The sequence below is a fragment of the Siniperca chuatsi genome, linkage group LG23, assembly GCF_020085105.1.
Source record: "Siniperca chuatsi isolate FFG_IHB_CAS linkage group LG23, ASM2008510v1, whole genome shotgun sequence".
NCBI lineage: Eukaryota > Metazoa > Chordata > Actinopteri > Centrarchiformes > Sinipercidae > Siniperca > Siniperca chuatsi.
The window spans coordinates 14,453,037-14,469,634 of NC_058064.1; the positions used below are offsets into that span (position 1 = coordinate 14,453,037).

General features: G+C 39.4%; 2 protein-coding genes across 2 annotated transcripts; one reads left to right on the plus strand and one right to left on the minus strand.

The window, feature by feature from the left end:
- Window positions 1-355: 355 nt before the first annotated feature.
- Window positions 356-13,334, minus strand: LOC122871596 (transcription intermediary factor 1-alpha-like). The gene is given in 20 exon segments (XM_044186909.1): window positions 356-2,246; window positions 2,490-2,645; window positions 3,243-3,317; window positions 3,493-3,604; window positions 4,603-4,895; window positions 5,191-5,317; window positions 6,125-6,182; window positions 6,318-6,465; window positions 6,597-6,719; window positions 7,243-7,402; window positions 7,404-7,486; window positions 7,699-7,841; window positions 9,701-9,815; window positions 9,923-10,069; window positions 10,163-10,277; window positions 10,531-10,647; window positions 11,007-11,139; window positions 11,475-11,622; window positions 11,724-11,842; window positions 12,580-13,334. Coding segments are annotated over 20 exon segments (3,216 nt in total). The 5' UTR covers window positions 12,854-13,334; the 3' UTR covers window positions 356-1,676.
- Window positions 13,335-13,423: 89 nt separating this feature from the next.
- LOC122871599 (aldo-keto reductase family 1 member D1-like) lies at window positions 13,424-16,172 on the plus strand. The gene is made up of 9 exons (XM_044186915.1): window positions 13,424-13,668; window positions 13,781-13,948; window positions 14,080-14,196; window positions 14,297-14,374; window positions 14,706-14,828; window positions 15,212-15,321; window positions 15,480-15,645; window positions 15,761-15,843; window positions 15,927-16,172. The coding sequence occupies exons 1-9, from the start codon at window positions 13,570-13,572 to the stop codon at window positions 15,967-15,969; spliced, it is 987 nt and encodes a 328-aa protein (XP_044042850.1). The 5' UTR covers window positions 13,424-13,569; the 3' UTR covers window positions 15,970-16,172.
- Window positions 16,173-16,598: the final 426 nt, after the last annotated feature.

Sequence of the window (16,598 nt, forward strand, 5' to 3'; positions counted from 1 at the left end):
GGGTTTGGTTGAAATCTGCAATTTATTTTTATTTCTAGAACCACTAAGATGTAAAATTATTAAGCAATTTATAATGAAAAAAAAAACAGTGGGAAGTATGAAAAATTAGCATATCTTTCTGTAGTTCAAATTTAAAAAAAGAAATTTCTGCCCCGTTTTCTTCTTCTATTGTCAATCATCTCGTGACCCCTCGAATTAATCTTGCGTCCCCTAGTGGGAGTTGAGACCCCAGGTTGGGAGCCCCTCCTCTACACTATAAACAAATGTAGTTTTTTCATGGTGCAGCATGTTGCATTGTCTCAAAAAACAAAAAAACCCCAGAATAAAGATGACAATAGTGGAGGAAAAGCACAAGTCAGATCTACATCTGTTTATTACAAATATTGTAAATGCAGGTATTTTTTATGGTCATCATTGTTTGTAGAGTTAATTTACAGGTCCTGTGTATCCTCAATAAATAATAAAAAGGTAAGGATATTGGAGAAAATAATCTATATTGAAGTTGATTTCTCAGGTTTTGATTCACTTTTTCCACCACAAGTGAGTCGATGGCCATATAGGAGGGTTTAGTTCATTGAAGCCTCTGTCAAAAAATGTATTTACGTTAACGCCATTGACCAATTGGGCACGATTGCACATGTTTTTCATTACTTTCAGTGAAGGAAACAGACTAAAACAATAAGGCTTAGGCCCAATCTTATGTAAAAGTAGTCATGCTGCAGACGGGCAAGGACACAATTTGGAAAACACACTGCTGTCAGAGGCTGGTGATGAGAAAGTGATAATCATGTCTCTGAATATCAGTGATAACAGTAAAGTCAATAAAGTCTGAAGAATTGTTCACCTGATAAAAACCAACAAGGCTGCTGTGTGATAAAACATTGTTGGGATTTGGGGGATAAGAGGCCTAAAACTGGCAGCACAGAAATGAAACCACGACAGTGGCAATTCATGTTTGTTCTCCAACAACCAAGCAGCGCAATTTTCAAAATGCCAGGTTTTTCAAGGGCTTGTTTAAATCAATGTAGCACCGATAGATGCAGCACTTCCTTCTGTACAGACACTACAGTACATACAGCGGTCCTATTTGTTGTATACATAGCATCAATACAATACTACTAAAAAAAATAACAAAACTATTCCAATAAAACATAATTTGTTTATGAGCCAAATGGCTAGTACAAGTGAGCTCAAGTCTATAAACACAAAAACAAAGGCATTATTATTTATATTAAGACATCTTGCATGCATTGCTAATCCAAAATCTTTTTTTCTCATTTTGATTGCAGCATTTGTGCCTTGAGTCCGTGGCATTATTATGTACAAGTGATAAGCAAGGTAACTGATAACTTACACAATTCTATCAACAAAGAATATCTTTTGTGTGCTTTTCAGTGTCATCATCACAGAAAATAATCTCCTATGTTACAATAAAATTGTGACCTGTGTCCAGCAAAAACACAAAAAGAGCTTATTTACTCCCTTCGTTGTGTATCAACACCATGACCGCGACTAAATAAATCTATTTAGTATAGCAGTACCATTTTTTCCTATTGCAAAAATAACATACTACAAAAAATGTCTGATTGCAGCAAATGTGGGTCCCCACTGGGGCCATTTCTGTGGAAGACTGAAATCATCCATCTTTTCCACAGTTTCTCTCTGTTGTTCTCCTTCTATCCCTCCTCTTTTGCTGAGTCTGCAGGAGCTGACTCCTTCTCCTGGGTTTCAGGTGGATCTGCAGTGTTGTCTGTAGGGAGCTGAGGGTTCTCCTCTTTTGGGGAGCTGGGAGCTTCTCCGTCTTTTGTTTCGCTATCAGCTGCTGGAGCGCTTTTCACCTCCTGCACGGGAGTTTCCTCGTCCTGCTCTACCTCCTCTGCAGGAGGCTTGTCTCCTTCCGCGGCTGCTACCTTTTCATTCGTCTCCTTTTCGTTCGAATCAATCACCTTCTCCTCTGTTTCTGGCTTTTCCTCCTCTGCCGGGGCTGTCGCTTCTTCTAGAGGAGGCAAGTCCTCTTCTACAGGGGGGATTCCTTCTCCTGCAGGACTTTGCGGTTTATCGTCTTCAACGGGAGCCATGCCTTGCTCCATCATCTCTTCCTCTTCTTCATCTATCTCGTCCTCCAAAGGAGGGATCATCTGTTCCTCCCTCCCTCCGGGGAAGACCCTATCTGGGTAGACTTGTTTCAACTGTTCCTCAAAGTAATCCTCCAAGTACAAGCCTGCACTCCCCACTTCTGAGGTCGCCTGTACAATCAGCGCACATAAATGAAAAAAAGAAAATGAAAGAGTATGTACTTTAAAATAATGGATCTTTGTTAAAACTCAACTGTAGGTTGTGCAAATGATTGTTAATAAGCAGACATTTGTTATCTCATAAAGAAAGAACTGTCACTTTGGCAAGACATTATTATATTCCAATCATTCTGTTTTTTTTCACATAACTGGTTAATTTGCCAAAAGAGATATTTTATGTAAATTGATGTTTACCTTGTAGTACTTAGCACAGTTGAAAAATATGAGCCTGACGTCGGCAACAAACTCCTCCGGACTGCTATAACATTCACCCTCCTTCAACTCCAATTTCCTCTTCACTATTGACAAATCCATCGGGGTCTCGATCAGCTCTTTGTACCTTCTCGTCTCCTACATTAGAAAAACAGTAACAGTTAAGCACCTAATACAACTGATGTGAGGATCGGATTTTTGTCAAACCACTTTCAAATACAATTTTTATACTAAAAACACAACTACAACTGAATTTGAGCTTACATAAAATAACTTTAGTGTTTCTTGTGGCTGAAAGATTTCACAAATGTATTGGTTTCTGGTGGTAATGTACCCCATTCAATATGAGCCAACTATGATTTAAAATAACATGAAAAGTACAAAGATGAGTACAAAATCACTAATTTTAACGTTACTGAAGTAGTGAACTTCACTATCATTGAAATCTATTAGAAATTTGCACATTGCAGTTACCAATTCAATCCAATGTCTCCTCTGAAAACAATATAGTAGTCTGTCTTCTCTTTTTTAAAGTCATAAAAATGACATCCACTAATGTTTTCCTTTCTAAAAACTAATAGATTCACTTTTACTACATTTTATTTTTACTCATCTACCTGCTTCCAACACAACAAGTATCAACTGCAGGACATTTTAGAACTCTTTCTACCACTGTTGACTGGTTCAGTTTTTTTTTTTTACTTTATTGACAAAATACTAAATACAGTAACTTACTGATGGAGAAGCAGGCTGCTGGAAGTCAGTGCTGAAGTCATTGCAGAACAGACGTAGAAGCAACCTCTCACACCTCTGCATATTAAGAAAAAGAGATCAGATCGTCAGATACATTTAACCGATCACATTATGTAGAGAAAATTGTCTTCCTGAAGGCGATGAAAAGAATGATCATAAAAACAGAACAACCAGGCTTAAGTACTGAAGAATATCATGCGCAGAAACGTAAAGAACAGCTGAGAGAGCATACCCTTCTATCAACAGGTGGGAATCCTTCAGAGACGGGATCATCCTTGCTGTCACAGTCGTACTCCATCTCAGGAGAGGCGATGTCTCGGCAGAACGAACAGAACCACTCGCCGCTGTAGAGAGACATCAGGACAGGAAAAGCTGTTAGGACAGAAGCATGCATTGGCCAACTACTGCTGAATATGATCAAATCTGCATTCTGTCTACAAGGCAGACCATCCAAGCTTAGTCACTGACAAGACCTGGAGAACAGGTTGTCAGAATCCCCATCATCAGAATACATGTTTGCAAACCACTCCTCTGATTAATTCTTGTGCAGTAAATAGACTGAATGATAATGATCCGTGACAGACTTTCTCAGTGATAGACCAATCTGACAACTGTCATTATACAGGATGTCCAACATTTCTGACACATTTTAGAACCTGGTGTAGTACTGTTGGAAGGTGCAAGAACTGCAGTACAATATCAGCACATGAAAAGTCCCATAAACTTTTTTAGGTTAAATATTTTCCTTAATTTGGTTACAATGCTTTTACAGATGTACCAACACCTTTCAACATCACAAACTAATATTACCGCCGCAATAAAATATTATTTAAAGACTAATCTTTATAATGTCATAAAACAATAAAGACCTCTGTAATTACGGTATGCAAGAAATCTAAATACTTTTTACAGCTTTAAATTAAAAACAAAAAGATTAAACACCCTTCTCAGATTAGACAAGACAAGGAGATCATTGGCAATAAAGCTAATAGTTATGCTTTCAAGGTCAGGATCAAAAGGTTCAAGGCAAAGTAAGAGTGAACCCAAGTGGAAGCCACCACCACAATAATCTCTATAATTAATGTTGACAGAATTGGCAAATTAATAATACTGAAACATTTTATGTTAGAATGCTTTAAATTACAGAAAATGAAAATGTATAATAATTATTACAGTAGTTATGACAATATAATCTAAGGTTGGTAAGTAAAAACAATAATAAAGTAATAATTTAGAAGATAAAGTGTAGACAGTCTTTAGAGCAGCAATAATGGCTTCAAATGTATTCACATTCATTATTTAATTGTGCAACCATAGCATTGAGAGACAATCTGTCTCTCACCTGGGGGACTCATTCAGAGTGGGAATGTGGCAGGCCAGATGAAAAACTTTGGGACACTTGTCACAACAGAGCAGCTCCCCTCCGTTCTGACAGACGGCGCACCAGTCCTCATTAGGATCTTCCTCCGGCTCCGCTCTCTTTTCAGACTCCGGCTGCGCTGCGGGCTGAGGACACTGCTCTTTGGACTCTGATCCAGGGACCGGGACTGGGGCAGGCACCTTTTGCTGCTGCCGAGGCTTTGACTGAGCCCCGGTGCTGCTGTCCGGCAGGCTGGACCCTACACTGGACTGCACCTGTAGGCAACGAAAATGACTGCTGATTCAGGAGACAGAATAGCCATTTAACTTAGTAACCACTAAAAATGTATTCTATTGGCGGTGTCATTTTGAGGTTGAACTAAAACAAATTATAATGACTAAGTATTACCTTTCAATGATTTTAATAACAAGAAAACATTTAACACATTTGCTTCTGCATGCAGCAATATCTTATCACCAACACCTTATTGCCTACATGCTACATTTTTAAACAAAATGCTACGTTTCTTAGACGTTCTGGACTACTATGTAACCCAAGTAATTCTCTTACAAAACGAACTTCATCCTCATCCTCTGGTTCGTCCTTGATGACGATAACAGGCCCGGGGGACGACCTTCTTCGTCGCTTGGCTGAGGGGGCAGATGGAGGCTCAAAAGTCGGCTTCCAGGAAGTCGTCCTTCAACGAAGAGATTGCCAGAGAGAGGAGGAGGGAAGATTGTGACCATGATGTAATAAAAAAAAAGACACACTGGCCTTGTTTACATGAATTGGTTTGAAAGATCAGAGTGTTTTTGTCACTTTATGTGTTACATGTTGAACAGCTCAGCGAAAACATAAAAATAAGTGTCACAAGTAATATATATAAATATAAAGAGAGAGAGAGAGAGAGAGAGAGAGAGAGAGAGAGAGAGAGAGAGAGAGAGAGAGAGAGAGAGAGAGAGAGATATTTGGGGGAACCAATTATAATGTTGGCTAGGACAAGGGAGTGGAGTGTTAGACAGAAGCCTGATTACAAACAGTGTTATTAAACTGTCAGTCTGATGAAGACAACTGCTGTCAAAACATGACACAGTGATTTCAATGTTGTGCGTCAAAAAGGCTTCTAATCAAATATCAAAAGCAGCAAGTAGCATTTCCCACGCAGCTATCTAGTCAACAAGTGCAGATTCAAAACAACATAAAGGAAAAATATCAGACATAGTCTGTGCCAGAGATGGTTGTGGAAAGAAATCCTCCCTCAAAGATAAAAAGTATGCAAAAAAGCAAATAGTTTCAAAGTGAGATAAATGGTCAGGCTAAGCAGACAAAAAAACAACAAACACACACAATGAGAATGTGAGAGATTCAAGGAGTAAAGATTCATAGATATGGGAAACATTTCACAATAGTTTAACTTTCAAATAGTCTAACTCAACTTTCTCTGTGAGAATTTGAGAATTCCTATGATCAACAGCGGCACTAGTGAAAAAGGATCTTTTCTTACCCTGTGCTTCTGTCTGAAGAAGATGGTTTGGCCATCGGGGAGTTCTGCCTTGCTTGAACTTGAGAGAAGAAGAAGAGAAAAAAAACCCAACTTTTATGGTTTGGAAGTTATGATGAAAAGCTTAATTTAAGATTAATTTTCACATAGGATAGGATCTTTAGGGTTGTTGCTACATCAGAGCAGTTTTAATGACCTGTTATGTGATTAAGTGTGCTTGTTTTATCTGCACTTGCTGAAGCTAGAGTAGGAGCGAAGCTGGGTTTGGGGATGGAGATGGTGATGGAGGGGACAGATCCACCAGCCTCGCTCCTCTTCAGGAAGGAGGAGTCCGTTAGGCCCCGCTTTAGGAAACAAAAACAAAACAGGGTGTAATTAATGCTTCATAAACGTTACACAAAACAAGCCCAAATAGCACTTTCTCTCTCTGCTCATGTGAGACTGAAAACCCTCTCCATTCTCCTCTCCTACCAACCTGATGTAGTGACGTCTGCGTAGCCGCTCCAGCGGACAGAGGCTGTGGGTAGCGGGACGTACCCTGAAACACATCCATGGGTTTAGGAGGGAAGCTGGAGCTATGGATCAGATCTCTCAGAGACTAGATGTAGAAAAAAAGTTGAAGTTGAAAGAATAGTTCAGGTTTTAAAAAAGCCGGTTTAGCATCAACTATGAGTCACTTTGTCCGAATGAAGACGAAAACAGTAGGTGTTAAAAAATGCTGGAGAAGACATTGTCAAAAACATTTACAGCAACAAATACCATTTCTGCTTTTTCCAAGTGAAAAAGTTTGTCCAATAAATGTATCAAGAAGCTGAAATGACAAACAACAATATAATCTAATAGAATCTAACTTGATTCACCCCACTTTTGAGGGTTTTTCAAGTTTGATCAAAACCGTTGAAACAATGTCAATTGTGTCAATGAAGCCTCGTGATTAAAAAAAACTAACTGGGCTGAAGACAACGCAAGTGATAGGAATGTTTTTATCACAAGTGTAAGCAGCCTTTCGATAAGCACTGGCTCCAAAAACTCCAAAAAGCCCATGTCTGGCATACCCAACAACATACTGCACATTCGCCACACACCGATACATTCTAATCTTTCTACCTGCACTGAGTTACCTGAGCAGGTGGGAATCCTGTGTTGTGAAGCATGGACGATGTGGGGCTTCTCGGGTTGGGGTGGGAGCTTCCGTATCTGCGTCCCGGCTGCCCCAAGCTGGGGGGGCCTTGGGAGGGGGAGGACCCTCCATGGATGGGCCTGGTTGGGGGTGGAGGGCCGGGGTCCTGGGAGCCTGACATTTTGGTACCAGGACCAGTGGTTAGGAGGGGGCTGCCTGTGGGGCTGCTGGGAAAGCTTGTCCACCTTGGAAAGGAGAATAAGAGGTGTCAATCAAAGAAAGAGATGAAAAATAAATGCATAATATTTAGTATGGTTAACAGTGTTGAAGCAGTGAGCAAAAAGTATAAAGGAAGATTCAACAAATTTGACCACAACAACGGCTTCTCCACTTTTCTGTCTCAAAACAAATGAACTTGTCAGGGTACCAAAATTACCGACTGTGATGAAAATCCTACCTGCATCTGGAGCTGAGCCAGCGTGCTCTGTCGCTGCTGAGCTGCTGAGACTGAGAGACCTACAGTGGGTGCCTCTGGTCTGGGACCTGCCTGGTGGTTGGTGATGGGCGGCCGGCCTGGGCCCCTTTCTACTACCAGAGAACCTGGAGAAAATAAGCAAACAATTAAAAAATAATTGTTCCCCAGTCCTCTGGTTGAGGGGGACTTGCTGTTGCCACTTCAGCTCAGCTTAAAAGAGTAGTCCATTGATTTAGCAATGCAACCCTATAACATTGTTGGAGTCATGATGGGCAGTTTAAAAAAAAAAAAGGGATCAAAATCGATGCAGCAGAACAGATACATTGCTTTTCTTTATTCCACACATTCTTCTTCCTTGTCAAAACATGGAGCCTACATTACCCACAATGCAACTTGGCCGCTGACAATTCAGTCAGAGGTTCTTGTGTGTTATGCTAGTAGCGGCTAATGTAGCCTCGAGCCGCTAGCCTCAAACAGAGACGAGGAGTGGGCTACAGAGGTAGGAATGTATTTTATGTATACTTTACTTTATGTCAATGTATATGTTTTTTTTTTATCTCGATGTGCTGTGTGTTTTCTGCTCCACTTACATTCAGGAATGGCAAACGAGTATGCTGCCTATTTTTATGGTAATCATGAACCTATTGCCCATACTTGGGTAAAAAAAAAGGCTAAAGGAGATAATTACGTGACCTACAATGACACCTTTTTACTTAGGCAAGTGTTTTAAAATCAACAAGAAAGAAACAAATAAAAAAGAAATAATTTATGGTTGAAGATAAATTATAAGAACTGAGAGGCAAGTTCATTTGGGTCACAGGTTTGTGAAATTCTTTCTGGAATAGAAGCTCAGCTAAAAAGTTACACAGGCTGCTGTTTCATAATAAGGTGGCTAGAGAAGACAGATGTTGTGGTTAACATCAGTGGAGGAATTACTGTAAGGAAATGTGCATACTCCCAGTGAGAGACCAGAAATGTGAAGGGTGGATCCAGTTTCCTGAACAGGTGAATCACTTTGAGTTTAAGTTCCAGAAAAATTCAAAAGATTGACCGCAGTCATGTTTCATAGACAAATTGATCTTGGTGGTTAAGAGTTGAGAGTTAACAATAAGTTCAATTCTACTAATGTTATGCTATTGTTCTTAAACTCTGTCCCCCCAAAAAGCAGTTAAAGCAAACACATGCACACAACTGTTGTTATCCACAGCTTTATGTACTGGTTTTAGAGAAACTAAGCTAATTTAAATGGCCTGTAAACCAAGCACAAATTTTAAAAACTATTCTAGCAGACTAAATGCTAAAAAGAACTGTTACTGCTAGAATAGTTTTTAAAGACAGTTCTTTTTAGCAGTGGCATGCAGGGGTTTTCAGCCTCTCTACTTGATATTCCTGATTAAGACTACTATCAGCAACCTGACATTCTCCTTCAAAGAACAAGTACTTACATGTGTTAAAAAAGAAGATAATGGATGGAGAAGATTATGTAAATTAAAAAACATAAGATTAGGAAAAATGCTATTTAGGCCAGATGAGATTAATACACTGTGTATTAATCTCATCTGGCCTAAATAGCATTTTTCCTAATCTTATGTTTTTTAACATAACGCAAAACAATCTATCTTGTATACTAGATTCAAGAGCACACTGACAAATAAAGATCAAATAAAAAGTATAGGATGACGTCGCCAAAAAAGTTCCAATAGTGGCCTTGAATCTCTTGAATCTCAGCTGATTATGAAATTATTGTATCATTTAAAGATCACCACTATTTTTTTTATTTTTTCTAACTTCTATTCAGAGAGCTTCAGTGGCAGATATAAAAGTATAAGCTAAAAAAGTAATGAACAAAACATAATGTGTAGTTTACAGTTATTCCTGCCTTCTACAAATCAAGGGAAACATTTATTATTCTACAAATCGGTCAGAAATCAATATTCATTGCTGCTTGACTCGTACTGTAAGTTTTAGGTGATGCCAGTCTTACCAAGGTCTACGTTCGTGGCCCAGAAACCAGAGCGACACTGAAAGCGAACAGAACTCTGAGGGACGATGGAGGGATTACAGCTTGCTCTCATCAGGTAATGGATCTGAAAAAGGATCTAGAAGACAAAAAGACAGGGAAATTTCAAAAGAGTCACTGAGGCTATAAAGTTTTTATAGAGCATACATAAAGTACATGTAATAATTACACAGTGAAGTCACTCACCAGTCTCTTGCAGTACAGGAGGGCTGTTCCACTATGGCTGGCTGTAGCCCATTTGGTAAAGTTGATGACATGGTCTAGGTGCCTGCTCAGAGAGTTGACATCCTCTTGCTGCTTTTTCAAACCCAACTCATGGTCCTTGGTCAGAGCCTAGGAGTAAATGTGTGCATTAACAGACAGAACAAAATACTCTAAATGTCCAAATTGCCCTTGAAAAGTCATTAAATTTAAGATTAAACATACTTCAAGCTGGTTAACAAGAATCTTTCCCTTCCTGTTGATCTCCATAATCAAGTTACAGATGGACTTCTTTATTTCATTAGTTACAGCCTTCCGGTTTTCGTCAACTTGCTGAAGTCTGTGAGAATCATTGGCAGAAGATGAAAATGAATTTAATATCATGCCTCACCATTAATCCAGCATCAGTTTCAATATGCAGATGATTCTGAATGGAATTAAATTTGCTAAAACCTAAGTCTGGAAAAAATATATACAGTAACTTTCAGTATTCCATGGGAACCAATTTGTCAAAATTATATTGCCAACAAATATGCTTATATCTGAAGAAACAGAAACTCTCATCAAGTTCCAGCTGTAGAGGATAATTTTACCCAGTGCTGATACAGCTGGACACGTCCTCGATGGCCTTTCTTTTCTCTTGCAACTGCTGCGTCATGTTCTCCAGATACTGCCTGTGATTCCTGTACGCATCCTCCAAAAACTGGTAGCTGGGCACAAAGAACATGTGCATTAATGACTGAAAGCTCATTTTTACGAAAACTGTTCTTGGTTTTTTGGTCCATTTCAATTTAGTCTATCACCTAAATTAATCACCGGATATTCTTGTTTGCTAACAGACGGTAATGGCGCTTTATATAATATGACTGAAATATTTTTTATCCTTTTCTGATCAAAGCTTGCAGCTGTTTTCATCAAACATCACAGAAAAATAGTTTGCTTAAAATCAGTAGCAGGCTTGTTAAATTATCAACACTGTAATAAGCCAGTACACCTTTCTCCAATGTTTATGGACGATAAATCGAACAATACACTATTTTTATTTGGGATGGGGGGGAAATCTGCCTACTTGTGATCCTTGTGCTTAAGCAGCTGACAGTCTCGACAGGTGAGCCGGTCACACGTCTCACAGAACAGCTTTAGCGGCTCCTGCTTGTGGATGTCACAAAACACAGGCTTCTGTGTCGAAATACCTACTGCTTCTGGGATACAGACAAGGGGGGAATTTAAAAACAGAGAGAAATGTAAAGTCAGTTTATGTCACATTTAATGTTTGCTCAGCTTTTTAAAAATATGTTTACTATCATTACCATGACTCACCTCCTGCTAGAACAGTTTTGCCTGCAGACTAGAGCACCTTAGGTTGTTTGCAGAATTGTCTTATTTCAATATGTAACAATGATTAGACTAAGTACACTTTAGTTCAGTATGTCGCAGACATAACTACAGTGCAGCATACAACACTGAAGTTGTTACATTTAGGTTAATGCAATTACAGTAAAATTGCTGTTTTCCTGCCATGTACGACACACAGTACCTGGAGACATCTCCTCCTTCTGGCGTATGGTGTGATCCCTGGTGAACTTGACCCTTTGGTGCGCCTCAATACACGTCAAACACAGAAACTCCACACACTCCACGCAGTAACCTGTTGCCTCTGTGTTGTCATCGCAGCTCATACACACCTATCGAAGACAAAAAAAGAAGAACATCAATAAAAGGAAGACTGAGCAAATTAAAACAAGATCACAAAAACATGGCTCAGGGTAGCAAAGTGATGACCAACCTGGCTGGTTTTCTCCACGGTGCTGCTCGGCACCTCAGCAGAGTCCTTGACAAAGAAATTATCCAACACGTCCATCTCCCAGCATTCCTGTCTACACACTGGACATCGAATGGCACCCACTGGAGCGAGAGACCAGATCCACTATTAAAGGTGTGAGCTCACAACTACTTACATGACTTTATTGTTTCAAACAAACACACAGAGCTGGGTGATATATGATATGATATATACACAGAGATAGGCAGCTATAGTATTGACTTGGTGATTAGGATGTTAGTTATAAAATATGATTATTAGAGGTGTGTTTAGCTGGTCTTAAAGGATGCATTTCAGTTAAATGACACACTTTGTGAGTTTGTCTATTCCAGCTGAGTTACAATGAATGCCTCCAGCTGTCTAGTCATTATGTCCAAATTACTAATGTTTTTCTTGCTGTGTGAATAAGACGGTGTAGTCCCTCATTCGTCCAGGAGTGTTCTATCGTAGAAAAGGTTTCAGTCGACTGAAACCTTTTCTACACTTGCTGTGTGAATATATTCTGACAGCAACAAAAGTCATCTCCAAACTATTGTCACATTATATCAATATTAACATATTTAGTCTAAAACATCCTGAGATTTTGCATTGTCCACATCATCCAGCCCCACACATGGGTTGCACAGTCCAAAAAGTTACATGACACTAAGCTTAACTAAATATTGAATAACTTACATAAGTTATCTACTGGTTAACTAACCTGCTTCAGTTCTAGCTTGGTATAAAGAGCTTTGTTATCGCAATCTGCCACAGTTACAACAAACACAACTCTATCAGAGTTGCTACAAGATCTCATATCTAATAAAGACACTTTTCTCACATGGTTTGCTGTTGTCGACTTGTCCTTGCGAGTCACGCCTCGGGTCAGCCCTCCTGAAGGGGGCAGGGAGACACCTCTTGCAGAAAGAGTGAAGACACGGCAGCAGTTTGGGCTCTCTGTTGTGGAAGCTCAACTTGCAGACAGGACAAGTGTCCATCAGCCCGAAAGTGGCTTGCTGTTTCAGCCTCTCTTCCTCGGCTGGCAAACTTTCTGCCTCGTTTTCCACGATAATGACAATGTCGTCGTTGTCAACATTTTCGGCATTTTCATCCATTTTTTTTCTGCTGCTACCCGGTCAACCAATCAATATAACGTTAGCGTTGCGATTGGAAACAAAGGATAGCCTATAATTTTCCTGACTTAACAAGCCAGATAGGCAATATAAATATTAATATTATGCATTACAACATTAAATACATACTCATTTCATTCCACAAGATGGTTTATTAAACGGTGCTATAACAGCTTTAGTTGAAGTGTAATTCTTTCCGTTTTAGAAGCTAAATTAGCAACGTAGCCTATTTTAATTGCACATATGCTAGAAGCTATAATAAATAATACATTCCCGGTTTGTGGGTGTTCTTATTTAAACAAGCGAAAGGTAACAGCGCACACTCACATATGAACTAACATTACGCTACATACATAGCATTTTGAAGCTCGTATGACCATAGGAAAGGCGACCATCTGGAGCTCTTCGCCCAAAACACATACGATACATTACCCAGACGGCACTGCGGGCGTTTAAAGCTACAGCGCCAGAGTGAGGCCAAACCACAGTCTGTGGAGGGCAACTTGTAACCTATGATAAAGTGTTGTTTATCTCGGTTATTTGCCAGTTTATGTGGGAGGCTGCTCTTTGGTCTACCTGGGCGGAGTCTCGGCTGTGCTAAAGTGCAATGGGACAAGCCTCATTAACTGTACTGACTGGTATATTAAACCTAGGGTAAGAATAAAAACACTTGTATTGAAGTTTGGATTCACACTTTGATGAGCATGGACTTGACAGCTGAGAGTCACTCCATTCCTCTGAGTGATGGAAACAGCATACCTTTGATGGGACTGGGAACTTATGGGGATCCCGGCACGGTAAGATTAATAATTGACCTGCATGCCACATAAACAATTTAAAGATTTACACTCTAAGAGTTTTCTTAGAGTGTTATTCACTCATATGGTGTGTGTTGTTGTTTTTTTATAGACCCCTAAAGGAACTACATACGAATCGGTCAAAGTGGCTATTGAAACTGGGTACAGACACATTGATGGGGCTTTGGTCTATTTCAACGAACATGAGGTGGGACAAGCTATAAGGGAAAAAATTGCAGATGGAACTGTGAAGAGAGAGGACATCTTCTACTGTGGAAAGGTTTGCAGAGTTTGCTTGTTTGTGTGAGTGTCTGAAAGGTGTAGTTGTTTTTGTCTTCCAGTTGACCAGTGAGTCATGGCTACAAAGTGGCCGCTGCACTTTTGCAACAACTAATACATTTTCGTCTGCAGTTGTGGAACACATTCCACCCCCCACAACTGGCACGACCTGCTTTGGAGAAAACCTTGAAGACATTACAGCTGGATTATGTTGACCTCTATATTATAGAGATGCCCACAGCCTTCAAGGTATACATGCATTTAATGTCACATCAAAAAGATACCTGTGAAAACAGCATTGCATTGTTCTTTCTTTATTCACCTCACTGAATATTATTATTTTCTGAAGCCAGGTGATACATTTTACCCCAAGGATGAGAATGGGAAGTGCATTTATCACAAGACAGATCTCTGTGCTACATGGGAGGTGAGACTACAGTCTACTGTCCATTCAAGAATAGAAAGGTTTATTGATTCAGTAACTCATTTATGGACAACACTGACTATAATTAAATAATTAGTGATGATAAACAGCTGTTCCTTTTCTCTCCACTGAAGTCAGCAAAGGCTTTCATTCACAACCAGTTTCAGACTTCCGATACATCAATGTTACATGCAGAAAAAGATAGATAATACTGGCCCTTCATCATAAACATGTACTCAAGGGGAGGAACCTGACCTTTGGCAGTACCTTGTGTGTTTATAAAACTGATAATTTGTTCAAAGTCTAATTTGTTGTTTTCTGGCACATTGGACAGGCTTTGGAGGCTTGCAAAGATGCTGGGCTAGTAAAGTCTCTTGGAGTATCCAACTTCAACAAGAAACAACTGGAGTTGATCCTTAACAAACCTGGGCTGAAACACAAACCTGTGTCAAACCAGGTACAGACAGATTAATAATGCACCTATGTTCTGGAAATAAGGTGAGGGAATCCACCAGCCACTGACAGATCATTGTTCAAATTCACCACTCAACAGTAAATCATAATTTTGTGTCTGAAATCTACCATCTATTTTACCAGCATTTGGCTGGTGCTAATTTCCCACCCTGCAAATGATAAGAAAACATCAAACTTTGCATCATATAAGTAAAAGTAAACGACCCAAAGTCAGCGTATTATGCTAGACAAATACACAAAAATGCCTTTAAGAAAACTGGCTTGGTATATAAATGCTGACTAATACAGTACAGAAGACTCACAAGGAAGCATTGAGTCTAACTTCAGCAACTAACAAACACTATTTGTGCTTTTTTTTTGACACAGGTTGAATGCCACCCCTATTTCACTCAGCCAAAGCTGCTTGAGTACTGCCGGCAGAATGATATTGTCATTGTGGGATACAGCCCCTTGGGGACATCTAGAGATGCATCCTGGTATGGGAGAGAAATGCCTAATTATCACATTCAGTTAAAATGAACTAAAATAGATGCTCTTCTCTTCTGTAATTTGCTTGCATAAGCTTATAAAGTTCGCATTTAACTGTGAAAATATAATTTGCTGTGTCTTAGTAAAATGCCAATCATTTCAACAGGGTAAACCTAAAATGCCCCCCACTGTTGGAAGATGAGCTCCTTATGTCAATTGCTAAAAAGTATAACAAGACCACAGCCCAGGTGGCCTTGAGGTTCAACGTGCAGAGAGGAGTAGTGGTCATCCCAAAGAGCTTCAACCCTGTTCGTATAAAAGAGAACTTTCAGGTTTGTTTGTATGGCATCAGTTCAGGCAGGGTATAGCCTGCAAAAGAACATCACATTGAAAAACAGGAAATATATTAGGAAATGTGTTGCGATTGATCTGTTTTTAACACTGCAGATATTCGACTTCTCTCTTTCTGAGGCTGAGATGAAGGCAATTGAGGGACTGAACAAGAATATTCGTTTTGTGGAGCTCCTCATGTGAGTATAGTGCGTACTGTGTGAGTGATGTTCTGTTCCGGCAATAAATAAATAATTAATCTCTCTCTTTATTGCCTCAACAGGTGGTCTAATCATCCAGAGTATCCGTTTCATGATGACTATTAGACGCCACAGATGTCAAGACTTCATTTGAATTTGATAACATAAGTTGGCTTGTTCACTTTGTTACGTTTTGTGCTTTCACTTGAAAATATTTTGATAGCCCCTTTATTGCACATTTGATGAAATATACTTTCCTTTATTGATGTGACTTTATTAAAGCAGTAGATCTGATTATTTCAGTAAAGTCTGTCTGTATTGGACCAGAATTATTTTTCTTCATTAATATTTTTCATCACAAGTCTTTGTGACTGACTAAAAGACGAATGGAAAACAATGTTCTCAATGTTCACTTTTATAGACAAACGCTGCTGTCGCGATGGATTTTGGTCTGAGACGGAAGTGAAGGATGGTGTGATTGTAAACTGGTCTAGAAACATTAGAAATAGCCGTTATTAGCCGTTATTGTTGGAACAATATTTATGAATACGACATTTTTAATTGAGCCGTAAAATAAAGTAAGATCACGTAATCGGCTGAAGTTGAACAAGCACGTTTTTTCATCCTTACAGCATAACTACCTTTGTACCTATGCTTTGTACAAATAATGCTGCCTTAAAGTGCTGTAGGAAATTACGCTTGTTGAAAATATCCGTCAAAGTGGCACAAAAGACTGTCGAAGTTTTTTGGATAGT

Excerpts from the sequence above, each read along its gene's own strand:
- LOC122871599 (XM_044186915.1), top strand. The coding sequence starts at position 13,570 with ATGAGCATGGACTTGACAGCTGAGAGTCACTCCATTCCTCTGAGTGAT. Across the intron at positions 13,669-13,780 it reads CTTATGGGGATCCCGGCACG|ACCCCTAAAGGAACTACATA; the intron begins GTAAGATTAATA and ends GTTTTTTTATAG. Across the intron at positions 15,322-15,479 it reads ACATCTAGAGATGCATCCTG|GGTAAACCTAAAATGCCCCC; the intron begins GTATGGGAGAGA and ends TCATTTCAACAG.